Raw genomic sequence first — 16,171 nt, 5'->3', positions numbered from 1 at the left:
CACCATGACAATTGTTTTCCTCAACCAGGATTTTAAAAAGCCTATTCTCTATTTCATCAGCATTCAATCAATATAAGCTGGGACGTATATACATCCCTGGTATAAGAAGGAAAAAATATATATATAAAACATATATTTTAAAGAAATGAAAGTCAGAAAAAGGACTAGCATGAAGCTCATTACAAATAAGACTCCGTTCGAACACTGTGGTGAAAATAGTAGACTTTCACTTTCCGGATATTATTTTTGTTTTCGGATCGAATTTTACTTGACGTAAATCATAAACATTATAATTGCACTGACAAAAAACTTAATTTATGATCAAACATCGAAATTGTGGTAAGAACTTAATACATATATTTTATATAATTTATTGATTTATGATTTGGAAAGGATTGTAATCGCATACTATCATTTTGCAGGTAAAAATATTTAATCCTCCTCCGAATTTCCTCAGCAAATTACAGATGTGTCATACTTAAAAATCTTTGTTGTCTGTGTACTGTTGTACAACAATATCAATGAAAGTCCATTCTTTTGTCAAAAACTGATAATATTGAAGTTTATTTGACAGTATTGACAGTACGTAAAAATGACTTGCTAAAGTACCTTGTTTGATTTAAAGACGTCGATATTGAATAGTAGTTTAAGCTTCATTTTGTTATGAACCAGACAATGCAGCGATGGACTGTTCACCTGGAGGGTGGACCCCGCCGTGTCAATCATGCTGCTGTTGCTATTGGTGACAAGATTTACAGTTTCGGAGGGTACTGTACGGGTGAAGATTATGAAACAACAAGACCCATGGATATCCACGTCCTCGATACAAGTAATTATTTTGTCCCTTTTCAAAGCATAATGTGGAACATATAGATTAACTTGAAATTGATGATAAAATTACATACTAGATATGAATCTTGCTGGTATTGAAACACAAAGAGACAATGACAACCAATACGGTTATACCCCTTGTAATACTGAAGTATATATAATTATATACTAAAGTCTGTCCCAAGTTATTGCCTCCATCGCTTTTTGATGATTTTTAATAAAATTACACATACCTGTGAAAGAAATACAGTTGAAATCGTTAAAAGGGAATATATCCAAGATATCTTCATTGAACAATTATCCCTTTCCACTCAGAAAACAGATTCCTTATGGAGATTTATAATGGGGAATATTTACATCTTCTCTCCATTCGGAATACACTCTGAATACATCGCGCAATTTTTTAACGTTATCATCCGGGCTTATTAATGGCTGTTGCAATGCAAAATCTCCGTAGACTTTCTATTTCGGGATGTGTATTGAAACCTGAGGTGGTAGAGGGGGCGTTTCAAAACAGATAATCTGGACATTTTTTATATTAGTGGATGAACGTAGTTATTGAAATATCAAGCAAAAAGTGGTGGAAGCAAAAACTCGGGACAGAGTATAGTATATAATTGTATGCTTAAATAGATACATTAAGGTCAAGATTTAGTAAATGATTCCAGAGTGTCTTTTTGGTGATAGAACCATTATGACGTCATGATTGATTTGAAGAATATTTTTTCCTTACTTTATGGCTTAAAGGAATTTTGTAGAAAATGAAACAATATCATGACATTCTATGTTAAATCATGAGAAAAGTAATCCCGATACCTATATTCAATTTGACATCATTTTAAAGAGGAGGTCAAGTGCTTGTTTAATTCCGTTTTGCGGGAGACTGTAGGCATCTTAGATATATTTTATTAGTCAAAAATGGACAAAACTCCGAAATTTGTCCTTCAATTCCTTCATATTTCATTGAAAATGACAGTTTGAAACATGATTTTTCCTTGTGTTTACCATAAATTTTACCCCAGGTACACCCTATCGAACAAAGCTATTGTTATGAAGCATCACTTAAAGAATTTATATCTTAAATTTTATGAACCTGTAGGCACCTTTCATTTAATTAATTGATCTTGACCTTAAAACAGAATTATTATTTGATCATTATTGCAGCAAATAAGTAGGAGGCCAATGAACTCATTTTCTTCATATATGCCAATGGTATCAGGTTCGTTTCCCTATCTACCTGTTCACCTGAGTCTCTTTGCCCAGTGTCCGTTTGCTTTAATTATCGTTCGCTCTAATTATCGTTCGCCCTAAACCTTGTTCGCTTTATATCAAATTGCTTTACTTCAAGTAACTATTTCGTACATTGTATGATTTTATTCCTTCAAAAAGACGTCATTTGTCTAATTGTTAGATTTTAATGCCGTAAATTATAGATACCGGTAATTGTCTTGCTGTTTTTAGCTCACTTGAGCTTTTCTGATCAAAATTTGTCCATTGTCTGTGGTTGTTGTCGTTGTATATTGTTGTAAACTTTTCACATTTTCATCTTCTTCTCCAGAACCACTGGGCAGATTTCAACCAAACTTTGCACAAAGCTTCACTTGGTGAATGGGATTCAAGTATCTTCAAATGAAGGGCCACACCCTCTTTAAAGGGGAGATAATTCAGAATCATTGAAAATTTGTTGGCATTTTTCAAAATTTAAATCTTATTTTTTTTTAAAACTTTTAGGCCAGAAAAGCTCAAATTTGAATGGAGGCATCCTTAGTTAGTGTAGATTTAAGTTTGTTCAAATCATGGTCCCCGGAGGTAGGGTGGGGCCACAATCGGGTATGGATTTTTACATCGGAATATATAGAGAAAATATAAAAAATCTTCTTCTCAAAAACTTTTTGTCCAGAAAAGCTTAACTTGTGTGGAGGCATGCTCAGGTAGTGTAGATTCAAGTTTGTTCAAACCATGGTCCCCAGGGGTAGGGCGGGGCCACAATGTGGGGGATGAATTTTTTAATAGGTATATATCAGGAAAATCTTTAAAAATCTTCTTCTTAAAAACTATTAGGCCAGAAAAGCTCAAATTTGAGTGGAGGGATCCTCAGTTGGTGTAGATTTAAGTTTGTTCAAATCATGGTCCCTGGGGGTGGGGTGGGGCCACAATGGAGGTATCAAGTTTTACATGGGAATATATAGAGAAAATTTTTAAAAATATTCTTCTCAGAAACTAATCAGCCAGGAAAGCTGACACTTGTATGAAAGCATCATGAGGTAGTGTAGATTCAAAGTTGTGAAAATCATGACCCCCGGGTGTATGGTGGGGCCACAATGGGGGATTGAAGTTTTACATAGGAATATATAGAGTAAATCTTTAAAAATCTTCTTCTCAAAAACTAACCATCCTCAGATTGTGTAGATTCAAGTTTGCTTAAATCGTGGTCCCCGGGGGTAGTGCGGGGCCACAATGGGGGATGAATATTTACATAGGAATATATAGAGAAAATCTTTAAAAATATTCTTGCCAGTGGAAAGTTTTCAGTCCAAAAAGCAGTAAATTGTGTGAAAGCACAAGTTGTGCAGAATAAAATTTGATCAAACCATGATTCCCAGGAAAGTAGGGCCATAAAGTGTGTGTGTGTGTGGGGGGGGGGGTTGTTTATATAGGAATAGAGAAATATCTTCTTACATGTACAACAACAAAATGGGCTGGATATTTACCAAAAAAATATGTAACTTTTGAGCAAGATCTACTGTACTTTATACTTAGATGTCAAGATATTTTGATTTTGATACTGTAATGCTAATTTGATTAGAGTTAAGGCAATTGTTGCTCAGGTGAGCGATATGGCCCCTGGGCCTCTTGTTTAATGATAACCCGGTAATTTGCTTGATGTTTTTAAACAATTAAAGAAATTGAGACATTAATTGGCCCTGTTAGAAGGTCAGCAGTGGATTAGCACCTATTCTTAGACTATCTCTGAAGAATTTATATACCCAAGCATAAGCATTTTAAATGACATATATACATGTACGTAGATGGAACATGAAACTGTATCAAACTACTGTGTACGGTACCATAAATATATATGTATTATAATTCACGTTATCAGGTCAGTGACAGTCATTTGGTTGTTATTATTGTGTAAAGGTGCTCTAATAGTACTGTTTTAAATAATTTTATATCTCTTCATAATCTTAAAATGATTATAATACAAAAAAAATACAAATATATTAATTCTGTATGGAAATAAGGCAAACAGACCTTTGGCAAACGGAATTTAGGGCGAATGGACCTAAGGGCGAATGCATTTTAGGGCAAACGGACATGCTTTCCCTGCCAACTTACTGACATTTTGTTGGTGACAGACTTCCAATTAGATAACACTGTATTACCTACCAAGACATAAACTTGCCATGGGTACTATATGCAATTTTATGATTTTATAACTTCTTACTGCAGTATCACTTAGATGGACATTGATTCCCCCTGCCAAAGAAGAGGAATGTGTCCCCTACCAGCGCTATGGCCACACTTGTGTAGGGTACCACAACAGTGCATATATTTGGGGAGGCAGAAATGACAAAGATGGAGCTTGTAACATTTTGTATGCTTTTGACAGTGGTAAGGGAAACCTTAGATTATTTCACTGAATCCAAATGTTTGGTAAAGTAAAGTAAATTATGAATTATTATTACTTGTGCATTTTGTATGTTTTCTTTGACGTGTTTCAGTTTGTTCAAATACCTTTAAGCAATATTGATCAGTGGAGAAAATCTTTAGTCTTAGAGATGTTGGTCAAAAAAAGAATAATTTTTCAATGATTTATACCCAATTATAATAAATGATTACGATTGATCTAATAAACAGTCAGCTATCTGAATGTCTTATCATTGTAGAAAAGCATAATTTGAGCATATATTGAATGTGGGTCACAATAGACAAGCATTAATAGAGCATCTTGAATGTATTTCTCTTTTCAATATTTAGCTTCCCTAAAGTGGTCAACACCGAAGGTCAATGGAAAGGTTCCTAATGCCAGGGATGGGCACTCAGCCTGTGTGATAGATGGAAAAATGTACATATTTGGTGGCTATGAAGAGCAGGTAAGGGACACAATTCAACTCAGTTATATCATCTAATGATATTTTACTAATTTTGATTTTCTGCATTAGGAGCAATGCAGGTCTAAAGATGTATGGTTTCATATAGGTAATTGTATATAAAATGTTATTTTTCAGATTGATCGTTTCTCCAATGAAGTCCATTGTTTGCATATGAGTACATTTATGTGGGAACCGATTAATGTGAAGGTAAAAGTGACTAGATATGATTATATGAAGTGTTTTATTAATTTGATGAAAATCGATGTGTTTAAATATAGTTGAAATGTACATGTATAAAGACGAACATGTACATGTTAAAATCTACCAGTAAATATATTTGTATAATAAATAGACATGAAGAATGGTCTGATAAGGATTTTTTCAGTACATGTAAATGTATATGAGGAATGTAGCCGCAGATCTGTTTCTCTATAGGCTGGCAGACAATAGAGCTACAGTTCATGCATGCAAAACAATTGTTATGTATTGCACACAACAACATGTATTAATTTTGGACTTACGATATAAGTATTTTCAAATTTTTAAAACAGTTTATGGAAATGTTAATTTAATTTTTGATCGCCGGTAAACAATTGTCTACCGAGTTTGTTTCTCTACTTACCTTAGAATTTCTTTAAACATGTTGGCTCACCAACTTTAAAAAGTGAGTTGTGTAAAATTCATTTCCATAGTTTCACCTGTAAAAAAAACCCAAACTTTCCTTTACTTTGAGTTTGTGAGTTTAAGAAAGTTCCTGAGTTGGAACAGGAATGGGTTAGTAAAATATACAAGAAATTCAACATGCTGTTTTAGGAATTAGATAAATAAGTCCTAGATTTATAAGCCACTCTATTTAAGCACAATGAATTGGTTGACCCTGTAGAGTTGCAGTTCTGCAGCTTATAAGAACTCCAGTGTTGCAGTATAGTTTGTAGTTGCTTTGATATTATTCCTATTACCAGTAGTTTATTTATTGCCATTCAAGAGCACAATCACTTGAATTTTATAGTACCGTAATTATATTCCTGTGTAATATTTGTTGTACATTTAATTCTGACAGGGTACGCCAGCTCGATGGAGAGACTTTCATTCGGCCACAGGGTTAGGTAATCTGATGTACGTGTTTGGAGGTCGCAGTGATTATGGGGGAGAAATCTTTACCAATCACGAGATATACTGCAATAAAATACAGGTGTTTGACACCTCAACATCCACTTGGATGGAACCTGTGACGTATGGAATCCAGCCCATTGGTAGAAGGAGCCATTCAGCATGTAAGTCTTCTAGGACTTTTATGTTTAGACCTATTCATTGCGCTGTACTGAAGCTTTTGTAAATTAAATTTCACAATAGATTCATTGATATCATTGATATTATTCAGTTGTAAAACTACATTATGTATTGGCAACTTGACTTTTTGTAAACACTTACAGATAAAACTGACAATAGAATTGTTTCAGTTTTTGCATGCATTAAATGTAAAATTTTGTATAAATTTATGTAAAAACGAATTATGAACTTAAAATCAAGCCTTATAGAAGGTTATGCCCCTTGTTATCAAGATTCTAAGATTGACAAGAACAAGTTCTATTCCTGCAAATATAGATCAACACTTTCTTGTGAAAATTCATTCAGTAGGTCTTCCTTCATTTAAATTTCTTTTTGTATTATTTTTCAGTTGTTTATAAAGGAAATGTGTATATTTTTGGAGGTTATAATGGCCTTCATGATCTTCATTTTCGAGATATCTTCAGATTTGATCCAGGTAAGTGAAAAACTGTTGTATCAATTCACCTTGACTTTCAAAATTAATCACATATACCTACTTTCCATCTTCTATTTTCTATTATTTATTTTTTATTGAGACCTTGAAAATTAATTCGTAAACATTGTCACAAGGAATGAATTTTGTTTGTGTGCATTCTGTACCTGATATTGATATTTGCAGTGAGGATGCAGTGGTCTATGATCAAGGTTAAAGGTCAAGGACCCACAGCAAGAAGAAGACAATGTTGTTGTGTGATAGGGGACAAAGTTTATTTATTTGGGGGGACAAGGTAATCCTGCTTTTATGAAATCATTTATCAAAGTTTCCTTGTAGTTTAATGTTTATCAATATCATTGTTATAAAGCCCTCAGAGAGCAGAGCCATACCTAGATTTGAAATATTAAAGGGTCATCAGGTTTTGGGGGTTTTTAAGACAAAAAAATAAATGAAGAAAAAATTGGGATGAATATTAAACATGAGGGGCATACATGTGAAGTAATTAGGGCTATAATGTACATGTACATATTCCTGTGCTGATGAAAAATACTGGTCGACATCATAAAAAAACAGCACAACACTATAATTGCAAAAGGAATGAAACCTTTCCTACAGCATGAATGTCCTTCATCACAATAAAGTGTACGGAAGTGATGTTTTCCCCATAGGATGCTGATATTGTTTATGGGTTTTGTCTTTGTAGTCCTAACAGTGCAGAGAGCTCGGAACCCACTGAGAGTGATCTTATAGACCATTCTGATCTCCACATCCTGGACTTCTGTAAGTCAATACATGTAGTTATAATTGTTCAAATATAGCCCTCCCATGAGGTCTATTCATAGATTATTGACTGCAGAAATAAAGTGAATGTTGGGAGGTGGATATGGTTTCTACTCCATGAAACAATATATCACGTCATTTTTTCATATATAGAATTTCATGACAATACTTAATTTTATATCATTCGGTTTTATAGCCCAATTTATTGAAATATTACGGTACTTTCGACGTTATATAATTTATTGTTATATTCAGTAGAATATTCTCACTATATAACTCTTTATAGACAAATAGTCATTAATTGTAATATTAGCTCGTCCGAAAAATATTGACCGGTCAATATTTTTTTGATATTGACCGGCTAGGAATAATATCTAATGAACATTCCCTCTGTTTCAAATAATCGCCTCTGATTTGTTGATTTGTAAACGATGACGTAAATAACCTTTCGCACCTCCAATACAAGGTGACGTCATAATAGAGAGTCAGTCAAGGCAAGTAAACAACGGACGCGCAATGCAACGGTTTGCTATCATAACGGATATATGCGAATTTCTGAGAAGGAAAATCAGGTAGAACATCTGTATGTTAATTCTTACAGTCGGCGGAATATCACTAGTCACCGTTTGATGCGGAGGATATTTTGAAAATGAACTTTGCACAAAATTGAATTCGTGAATTCTTTGTTGAGCTGAGAAAATTACGGCGATCTGTTTTCAATTACTTTCTTAAATTTTGATTTGTTTCTTCATATAACAAAACAAATACTGACTGTGTTTTCGGGCAACATTGATTATATTAGCCCCCTTGGGACGAAAATATTGCCCTCCGCTTCGCGTCGGGCAATATTTCGTCCCTCGGGGGCTAATATAATCAATGTTGCCCTCAACCCCAGTCAATATTTGTATAATATTGACATAACACAAATTTTGATCGTGCGTCATAACCTCATTTTTGCAGTATTGAATTTTAAATACTCGTATTCTTAGAAATAAAGGAATATATTTCATTTTTTGATTTAAAATTATTTAACTATTGCTAAATTATGTCTACCAAATTAAGTAACAAAATGACGTTAAGAAAAACAGCTATGGCAAAAGTCTTCATATTTTTTTATTGGACCTCATATAAACAGTACCAAACTTCATTCAATGATCATTGAACAATGTCACTAGGAACAATTTTTCCCATTGGTAGATTTACATCTGATTCTGTTTAAATGTTATTGGTAATATATTTGTACCCTCTTCAATCACATACCGTACATTTTTAAGGTTGATGGGGATAATAAATTTGTAGATGAAAGTATTTGAATGACAATGTACTTTAATCCACATTAATATCGACATATGTCCCATACCACCTTAAATCAAAAATATATTCATTTCAAGCTTCTTATAGTCAGAACATCTGTTTTTTGTTAAAGGAGATGGGAACATATGGACAGATGGCAACAAAAACAAGCGATAGCTGTGTATAGTGTTTTAAACTGATACTGACAAGTATGGCCTTTGTCTGCTTAAAAATGTATAAAATTTCATCAGATATAGAAAATAAAAACAGGTTTGAGTGGACCACATTTGAACTTATTTTTAAACAACAAAACAATATGGAGGTTAATACAAAAAACTCTATAGATGTGATCACTGTATACTAGGGTATATAGTATTCCTTAACAAATTTTCATTTCTTTTTCTTAGTAGCTACCATGAACCAGTAATGACCATTATTACCAACTATCAACTGGTACACATCTAATGTACATCAATACTGTAAATTCCTAATAAAACGCGAGGAATTAATATCCGTGTAAAATCGCGAGAAGCATCCTTCGCGGATTTCAAAATCTCACAATTATTTTCTGAGAGTTGAAAACTATAAGAAATAAGGAGACAAGTTCAACGTTCGCGATTTTATATCCTCGCGATTTAATACAAACCAGCAGGATCGCTGAATTAAGTACTCGCGTAATATAAGGAATTTACAGTACCGGGGTATTTAAATCTCTTGATGCAACACTTTAAAAAACAAATGCATGTACTTTAGTATACAAAATTGCAAAAACAAACCAAAATTGAAATCTTTATTGAGAGAAGATCTTTGAAATGATAAAAACCAACAATGAATCTAAAACCTGGAGAAGGAAGGATGAAAGTATATACCGGTATTTACAATTTAGTTGTACATGTATAATTTTTCAAAATACATCTTGCTTACAGCAAACCCTGGAAGATTTAAGTTGCAAGGGATTGCATTGTAATACTAGTACTTTAGATTCCTTATTTTATGTGAATACTTTAAAATTTATTCGTTTTGTATTAGATTGCGAGAATATAAAGTCTTGATTCCTAAACTTTTAATATAATTACACATTATTGCATCCAGTCATTTGGGGTTTTTGAAATCACCTTATGTTTTGTGTTTTTGGAAGCTTGAAGTGTCACTATAATATGCAATGTACAAAACATCAACAAATGAATCTAACCTACAGTCTTCATCAGCAGTATTTAAGGTATCCATATGCAAAATTTAAAGAGAAATATATGGTACATTACTAAATTGATTTGTGATTTATTTAATGTACTCACTGACCTCAATAGAGGAAATTTTTAATTTTAATAATTTTTGCTGTAGCTTTAATAATCCCAGAAAATTGGCAAACTGTATTTTGATAAATCAGCAATTTTATAAGCTTTCAAGAACTTTAAAGGTTTATCACAAAACCTATCAAATGTACACTTAATTAATGCATTTTCAACAGTTTTGGGTATATTGAATCATGTGCATGTACACTTTGACCGCACACGAATAAATCAGGGCTTACCACTTGTGTATAGTGAATATTTTTCTTTTTTGTTTTTGTTTATGCAAAGCAATGACAGTTCCAATGTAAAGGCTATAAAAGATGACTTTTAATATGGTGACGGATTAATTTTGGTCTCTTCACGTTTACTCATTGTTAAGGGTCCTCCACACACCTCGGAAAAGTTCTACATACAAGCCAATTCTTCTAAATTACTGAAAGATATTGATATTTTGCATGTGTTTGACTTGAAAATGACCAAAACATTTTCAATTCTGGGGGAAAAAATCAACTTTTTAAATTTTAACGCTGTTCATGAAAAAGAAAGTCCCTGCAGTATTCGAACTCGAAACTGTGGGTTGATAGACCAAAGCGACACCCATTGTGCCACAGAGATAATAAAATGTGACAATATAACCTTTTTCACAATGAGTTCAAATCGCCATGTTGTGACATACTGTCATAAAAAAAGTAGAAGTCACTGGGTGTCTAGGATCCTCAAGATAGCATGTACATGCAATGCTTAGGGGTGTTATTTGATTTAAAGTAGTCAAAAGCATTAATTGACTCAAATTATGATATTTTTGCTATTTTTAAACTGTAGGGAAGTAAGATGAACTTACCAATTTAATTAAGGAACAAGGAATCATTCTTTCAGTATTTTTTTTTGTGTGTGACTGTTTTGTGTCAGTTTAGCTACTAATTCAAAATCCCCCGGAAGTGATCCGCAATACACAAATGGTCGTGTCATAAGAACTCCTGTCAATGTTGCTATTAAAAGATAGAAATATAATGGACAAAGATCTGTTTTCTGACATAATCTCCTTTCTATTGATACCAAACAAACAATTACAAGTGTGTGTTTTATATATTTTGCAGCCAAGTTGTAAAACGTGATTTTGAATACCCCAAATGACTTTATGATCTCACAATTTTCTGCAGATTTTATTTGCCTTGGTTTGATTAGGAATCTATACAATAGGGAACTCAGATTTTAAGATGAGAAAATAGTTTTCCTTCATTTTAAGTAAAAACCAAATTAATTGCTGGTATTAGAAAAGAAATACACACTAGCTTACTTCCAAATTAGAGTTAACTTATGAATATTTTTTTCATTACACTATAAATGAAAATCCCATGTTTTGAATTTTTACTTCATGCCTGCAAAAAAGTTTTCGTTTTTTTTTTTCACCTGAATTGTTCAAAATGATCACAGCATCGTATGCTATTTAGAGAGCTACTTTCAGTGGCTTGTTTTTTTATTTTAAAAAAGAAAGTTCAGGATTACTTTCCAATTCAAAGTGTATCTGATATTTTAAAAAATCAATATTTGGAGTCATATGTGATGAATTTTTGTTCTATATTTAATTAACTTAAACAAACGTGTTCAGGAACTCTGTGTCATTTTTAGGTCATTTGAGTCCTGTTTGTTTTTCATAAACTTTTAATTCAATTAATTCATATTTCACTTCTCTAAAGTTATTTGATAACCACATCCCAACTCAGAGAACTCAGAGTTTGAGTAAAAACTGTAATCTTTAAAAATCTTCCCCTCCTCTTCTGGGCTATTAGAAAAAAAAATAACAAAGTATGCATTTCTAATAAAGAGAATTACATCTACTAAAGCTATAGTTCATAACCAAGAGATCTGGGTTTTGCTGCTAGAGTAGAGTTTTATTGATGCATAGATTATTTAGAGATCTGCTTTCCCATATAACATGTTTATCTACTTGGTTTTGACTCAAGTCCAGTTTTACCAACCAATGACTGGAAGCTAATACTTTACAAAAAGATTACCTTTGACCTGAAATAAGTAATACAACTTTGACCCAAAGTCATTTGGAAAGTTTAAGGCATATTGATTTCCAATGTGTAAGTTCACTCCAGTACATCTAGTGGTCAATTGAGAGGACTTGGTTTTTGGTTATTCTATATTGATTAGTTTTTTTTTGGACTGAGTTTAACTGTATAATGACAGATCTTATTCTTATTAATAAAGGAATATTTGAATTTGTTTGTGTATCAATTATTGACAGGTTTGTTTTTTGTTTTTCAGCCCCTTCACTGACAACACTATGTAAACTTTGTATATTAGAAAACAAAATAGATGTCAGCAGTCTGCCTAAAACAATCAGGTGAGTTCAGTTCTTATTGGATAGTGTCAGTGAAACAACGACCTCTATGTACCATGTCTCTACTGAACACAAGTAAGTGAAACAGTAGTCTGGAACCATTTATCTGGTGAAAGCATCACAGCACATTTGAGGAAATTCTGGCAAACTTTTTGTGAGTCACTGTCACATGCTGATCTAGAATGGGGGTGGGGGGGGGGGGGGGGGGGGGTCCTAGGAGGAGTTCTGGACCCACCTCCCAAAAATTCAAACTTAAAGTCACACATTGAAGTTACTAAAATGGTGTGTAAAAAACAAAAATAAACAAGATTTTTTTCATATGAAAAATGACTGAAAAAAGTCACCATAAGGATAATAGAATCGACAGTTTTACCATCCATCAAATTATCAAATGAAAGAATCTATAAACCCCTTTCTTAAAACCAAAGAAAAACAAACAATTACATTTTTTTGACAAAAAGATGGAAGGCAAAGAATATAAACAGGACAAGAAAGGAACTGGATATTGAAATATATTGTAGAAGAAAGGCATTATATTTACAAATCACTTCGACCTGCAGCATGCTAAGATAGAGTCATGTATAGTTTTGGAGTAAGGAGAAGAAAAATGATATTTACGCGCAGAACGATATTTTTAACCAAAACCATACACAAAATACTCCAACACATCCTAATGGAGAAAGTTTTCCTGAGTGTGATTATTTTTTGTTATGGAGTACTTTCTCTATTTTGAAAATATTGATTATCATCTCATATAACCATTAAACCTTTATAAAATTGTTCTCACAATTGTATTGAAATCAGAATACCAGGAAAGAATTTGAATACTTTGATTTTAAAATGAATGAAGTGTAAATGGTGTCACTCTTTTGATAATAACATTTGTAAAAGCAAAGTAATTTGATATAGCTTTTTACTTTCAATTAAAAGTCTAGTCAAAGATTTTACGAAAAAATTGTATATTTTAACAACGGGTTAACCAACTTGTAAATTATTTAAAGATATAACATTGGTGAGGAAAATTATCAGTTGATAATTAATTCGATGAAATTAGATTTTTGCGCAGTTTTTCTCCTAGATTTCATAGAAGTTTTCAATATTTTGTGGTATTAGATTTTAAAAAGAATTATGTTTTAAAACCATTCTTCATTTGTGTCGTCCAGCTTGGCTAGTGTATTCACCGGGCCAAAGCAGCAATTACAGAATAAAAGTCTTCTATTTCTAAAGTACTTTTGACGATTCAATATTTACTTGCGTACAGTTGGTATATTTCAGTACATGTCCAAAGTAAAAAAAAAATGTTCTTTATTTAATGTGAAAACTAATAATTGTCCGTGCATCTGTCGTGGGGCACAGAAAGACGTCGGTACGATTGACTTGCAGGTAACCTACGATGCGAAAGTTCTTCTTGCCGTTCGCAAGGCAAACGTACGTCTGGAGCACGGTAATTGTAAACCGGAAGTACGGTTCCTGCGGGCATCGCACGTTGCGAGTGGCAGCCCCTGTCCAAACAAAATTGTATGCGACACCTACGACTGGCACGTCAAACGCCCGTTTGTCTTAGAACCATTTTAACAAGACCTTGGACTTTCGGTTGGATGTAGCTATCTATTTCTTGCGTCAAAACAAGTTCAAAATGACGCGATTTCAAGCTAAATATGCACCGATTGCGTAGTCTTGGCTCAAAAGCCAGACAAATCTTGTTGATTTCAAAGAGCCATAACTGAGTGTCCAGCAATGAAATAGACAGGCCTACGTCACATTGCTGTTTGACACAACTATCCAAAGTCCAAGCTCTTGTTAAAATGGTTCTACGTTGTACTCTCAAGCACTTCAAAACGATTTTTAACGCTATGATCAGCCACGGGAGCTACGACTGACAAAACTCGTAGCACACGCACAATCACCAAACACGTACGGCCAGTTATGACTGAGGCTTTAGGTACATGTACTGTATATCTGGTCAAGGGGCATTGTACATTTCAACATTCGAGTTTGTCTGTCATTAGGACTATTGTTATTGTAATATAATCAGTATGATGGAGAACCCAGGGTTTAGTGCATGTTATTTAGTAGCTGGTATAAACTGTTTGAAGATAGCGCGTAGTCATTGAGTTCGGAAGTACATGTTTTTTAGGGTCTGTGAAAATGATATGAAGATTAGGAATAATGAAATCCACAAAGTGAAATATTTCTCATGTTATTTTATATATATATATATATATATATATATATATATATATATATATATATATATATATATATATATATATATATATATATATATATATATATATATATATATATATATATATATATATATATATATATATATATATATATACACACACACACACACACACACACACACACACACACACACACACACACACACAGCTACTCTCAACAGGAGAAGCATAAAAAATTTGGTTTATTTTGATGTCAAGTCGTAAATTATGAATGTTTAACGTTAAGACCGCCGGTTTTTATTTTTTGACCGATATTTCATATCATGCACAGGTGGATGACATTAAAGTTTTTTGTCTTTCATAGAATCTACTGTATAATAATTAAGAGTTTTTTCTGCGCTGTGGTATTTTTTGGACTAGGTTTTATGGTGTTGTTTCAAATTCAGCATACAAAAAAAACAAAAAGTGTCAATGACAAAAACTGTGGCATCAGTTTAATAAATCCAAAACAAAACCTTAAAATGAATGATTTTATGTATTCAAAGAACATTTTGCTTGTTTACAGGTGGGAATTGGCAGTGATGTCAACTAACAACTCCATTACCAGGCCCCTCAACAGCAATGGCTGATCTGTCGCAGAGTGTGCATTTATATGTGATTTTATTTCCTACTGATTCTCATTGACATGGAATTTACACTCAACATTGCTAGCCACTCCAGCTACAAAGGAGCCCCCATATTGCCCGGGGGAAGGAACGTCCTCCTGCATGCTCAGGATTTCTAGCTTTGTAACATTGAATAATCTATCATCAATCTAAATTACTGGCAGCAGTGTATGATTTCTGCGATTTGCTAATGGCGATGAACAGAACTATGATTCTCCAAAGACTTGCAAGGTATTGGTATTTTGAAAATCTACATGGAAGAGACTGAAGAATTCTTCACTGGCTGAAAATGGAAGGAATTGATTTTAAAAGATGTTCTTCTTTTTTTTTGGTCGATTTCTTACCAAATGGATCTTGAGTCAACAGAGGCTCACTGATTGTGAATTTTGTATAATACTGTATCAAGTCTCTGATTATAACCTGTGTCTATTTATATATTGACTGGCAGTGATGTTGTGCATCACATTAATTTCATAGCGCTGAGTAATAAAGCATTCAATACAACACTAGCGGGTTTTTATTTTATCCTTTTAAGGAAAGATACTAAACTCGAAAGACACACGACTTTTTAAGCAGCACGGCATGACTGCCCTATATTTTCTTTGACAAAAACGGGAAATAAATGACAAATGAATGAGCTTTAAAGAGTCAGTATAGAACTTATTATCAAGTATTTGAATATAATTCTGGTCTGCATGCTTGTCGGTATCCGTCCTGTACAGTGAGTACATTCCACCTTTCCTGGTTTGGCCTTGTGTATACAGTGAATTGGTCATTTAGCCGAGAGGCTGCTGCGTAAGTGAAAACTTGCAAGCTCGAATCCCGGTCAAAGAACAGGGACGTACAAGGCGTTGTATGTCCCCCACTTTGGGCAATGAAGACGAAAAAATTTCAATTTAAGTTAGAATA

At 33.3% G+C, this 16,171-nt stretch overlaps 1 protein-coding gene across 1 annotated transcript; it reads left to right on the top strand.

Annotated features, from left to right (window-relative positions):
- Positions 1 to 219: 219 nt before the first annotated feature.
- On the top strand, positions 220 to 15,768 carry LOC105322159 (kelch domain-containing protein 3). The gene is made up of 11 exons (XM_066087777.1): positions 220 to 339; positions 673 to 829; positions 4,285 to 4,446; positions 4,813 to 4,928; positions 5,064 to 5,135; positions 5,989 to 6,202; positions 6,607 to 6,693; positions 6,877 to 6,985; positions 7,397 to 7,473; positions 12,333 to 12,411; positions 15,163 to 15,768. Exons 2-11 carry the CDS (start codon positions 676 to 678, stop codon positions 15,224 to 15,226), a joined length of 1,134 nt encoding a protein of 377 aa, XP_065943849.1. The 5' UTR covers positions 220 to 339; positions 673 to 675; the 3' UTR covers positions 15,227 to 15,768.
- Positions 15,769 to 16,171: the final 403 nt, after the last annotated feature.

The sequence above is a fragment of the Magallana gigas genome, chromosome 6, assembly GCF_963853765.1.
Source record: "Magallana gigas chromosome 6, xbMagGiga1.1, whole genome shotgun sequence".
In the NCBI taxonomy this organism is placed as follows: domain Eukaryota; kingdom Metazoa; phylum Mollusca; class Bivalvia; order Ostreida; family Ostreidae; genus Magallana; species Magallana gigas.
Note: the sequence above shows the minus strand (reverse complement) of the source record. Positions and strands in the feature narration are given on the sequence as shown.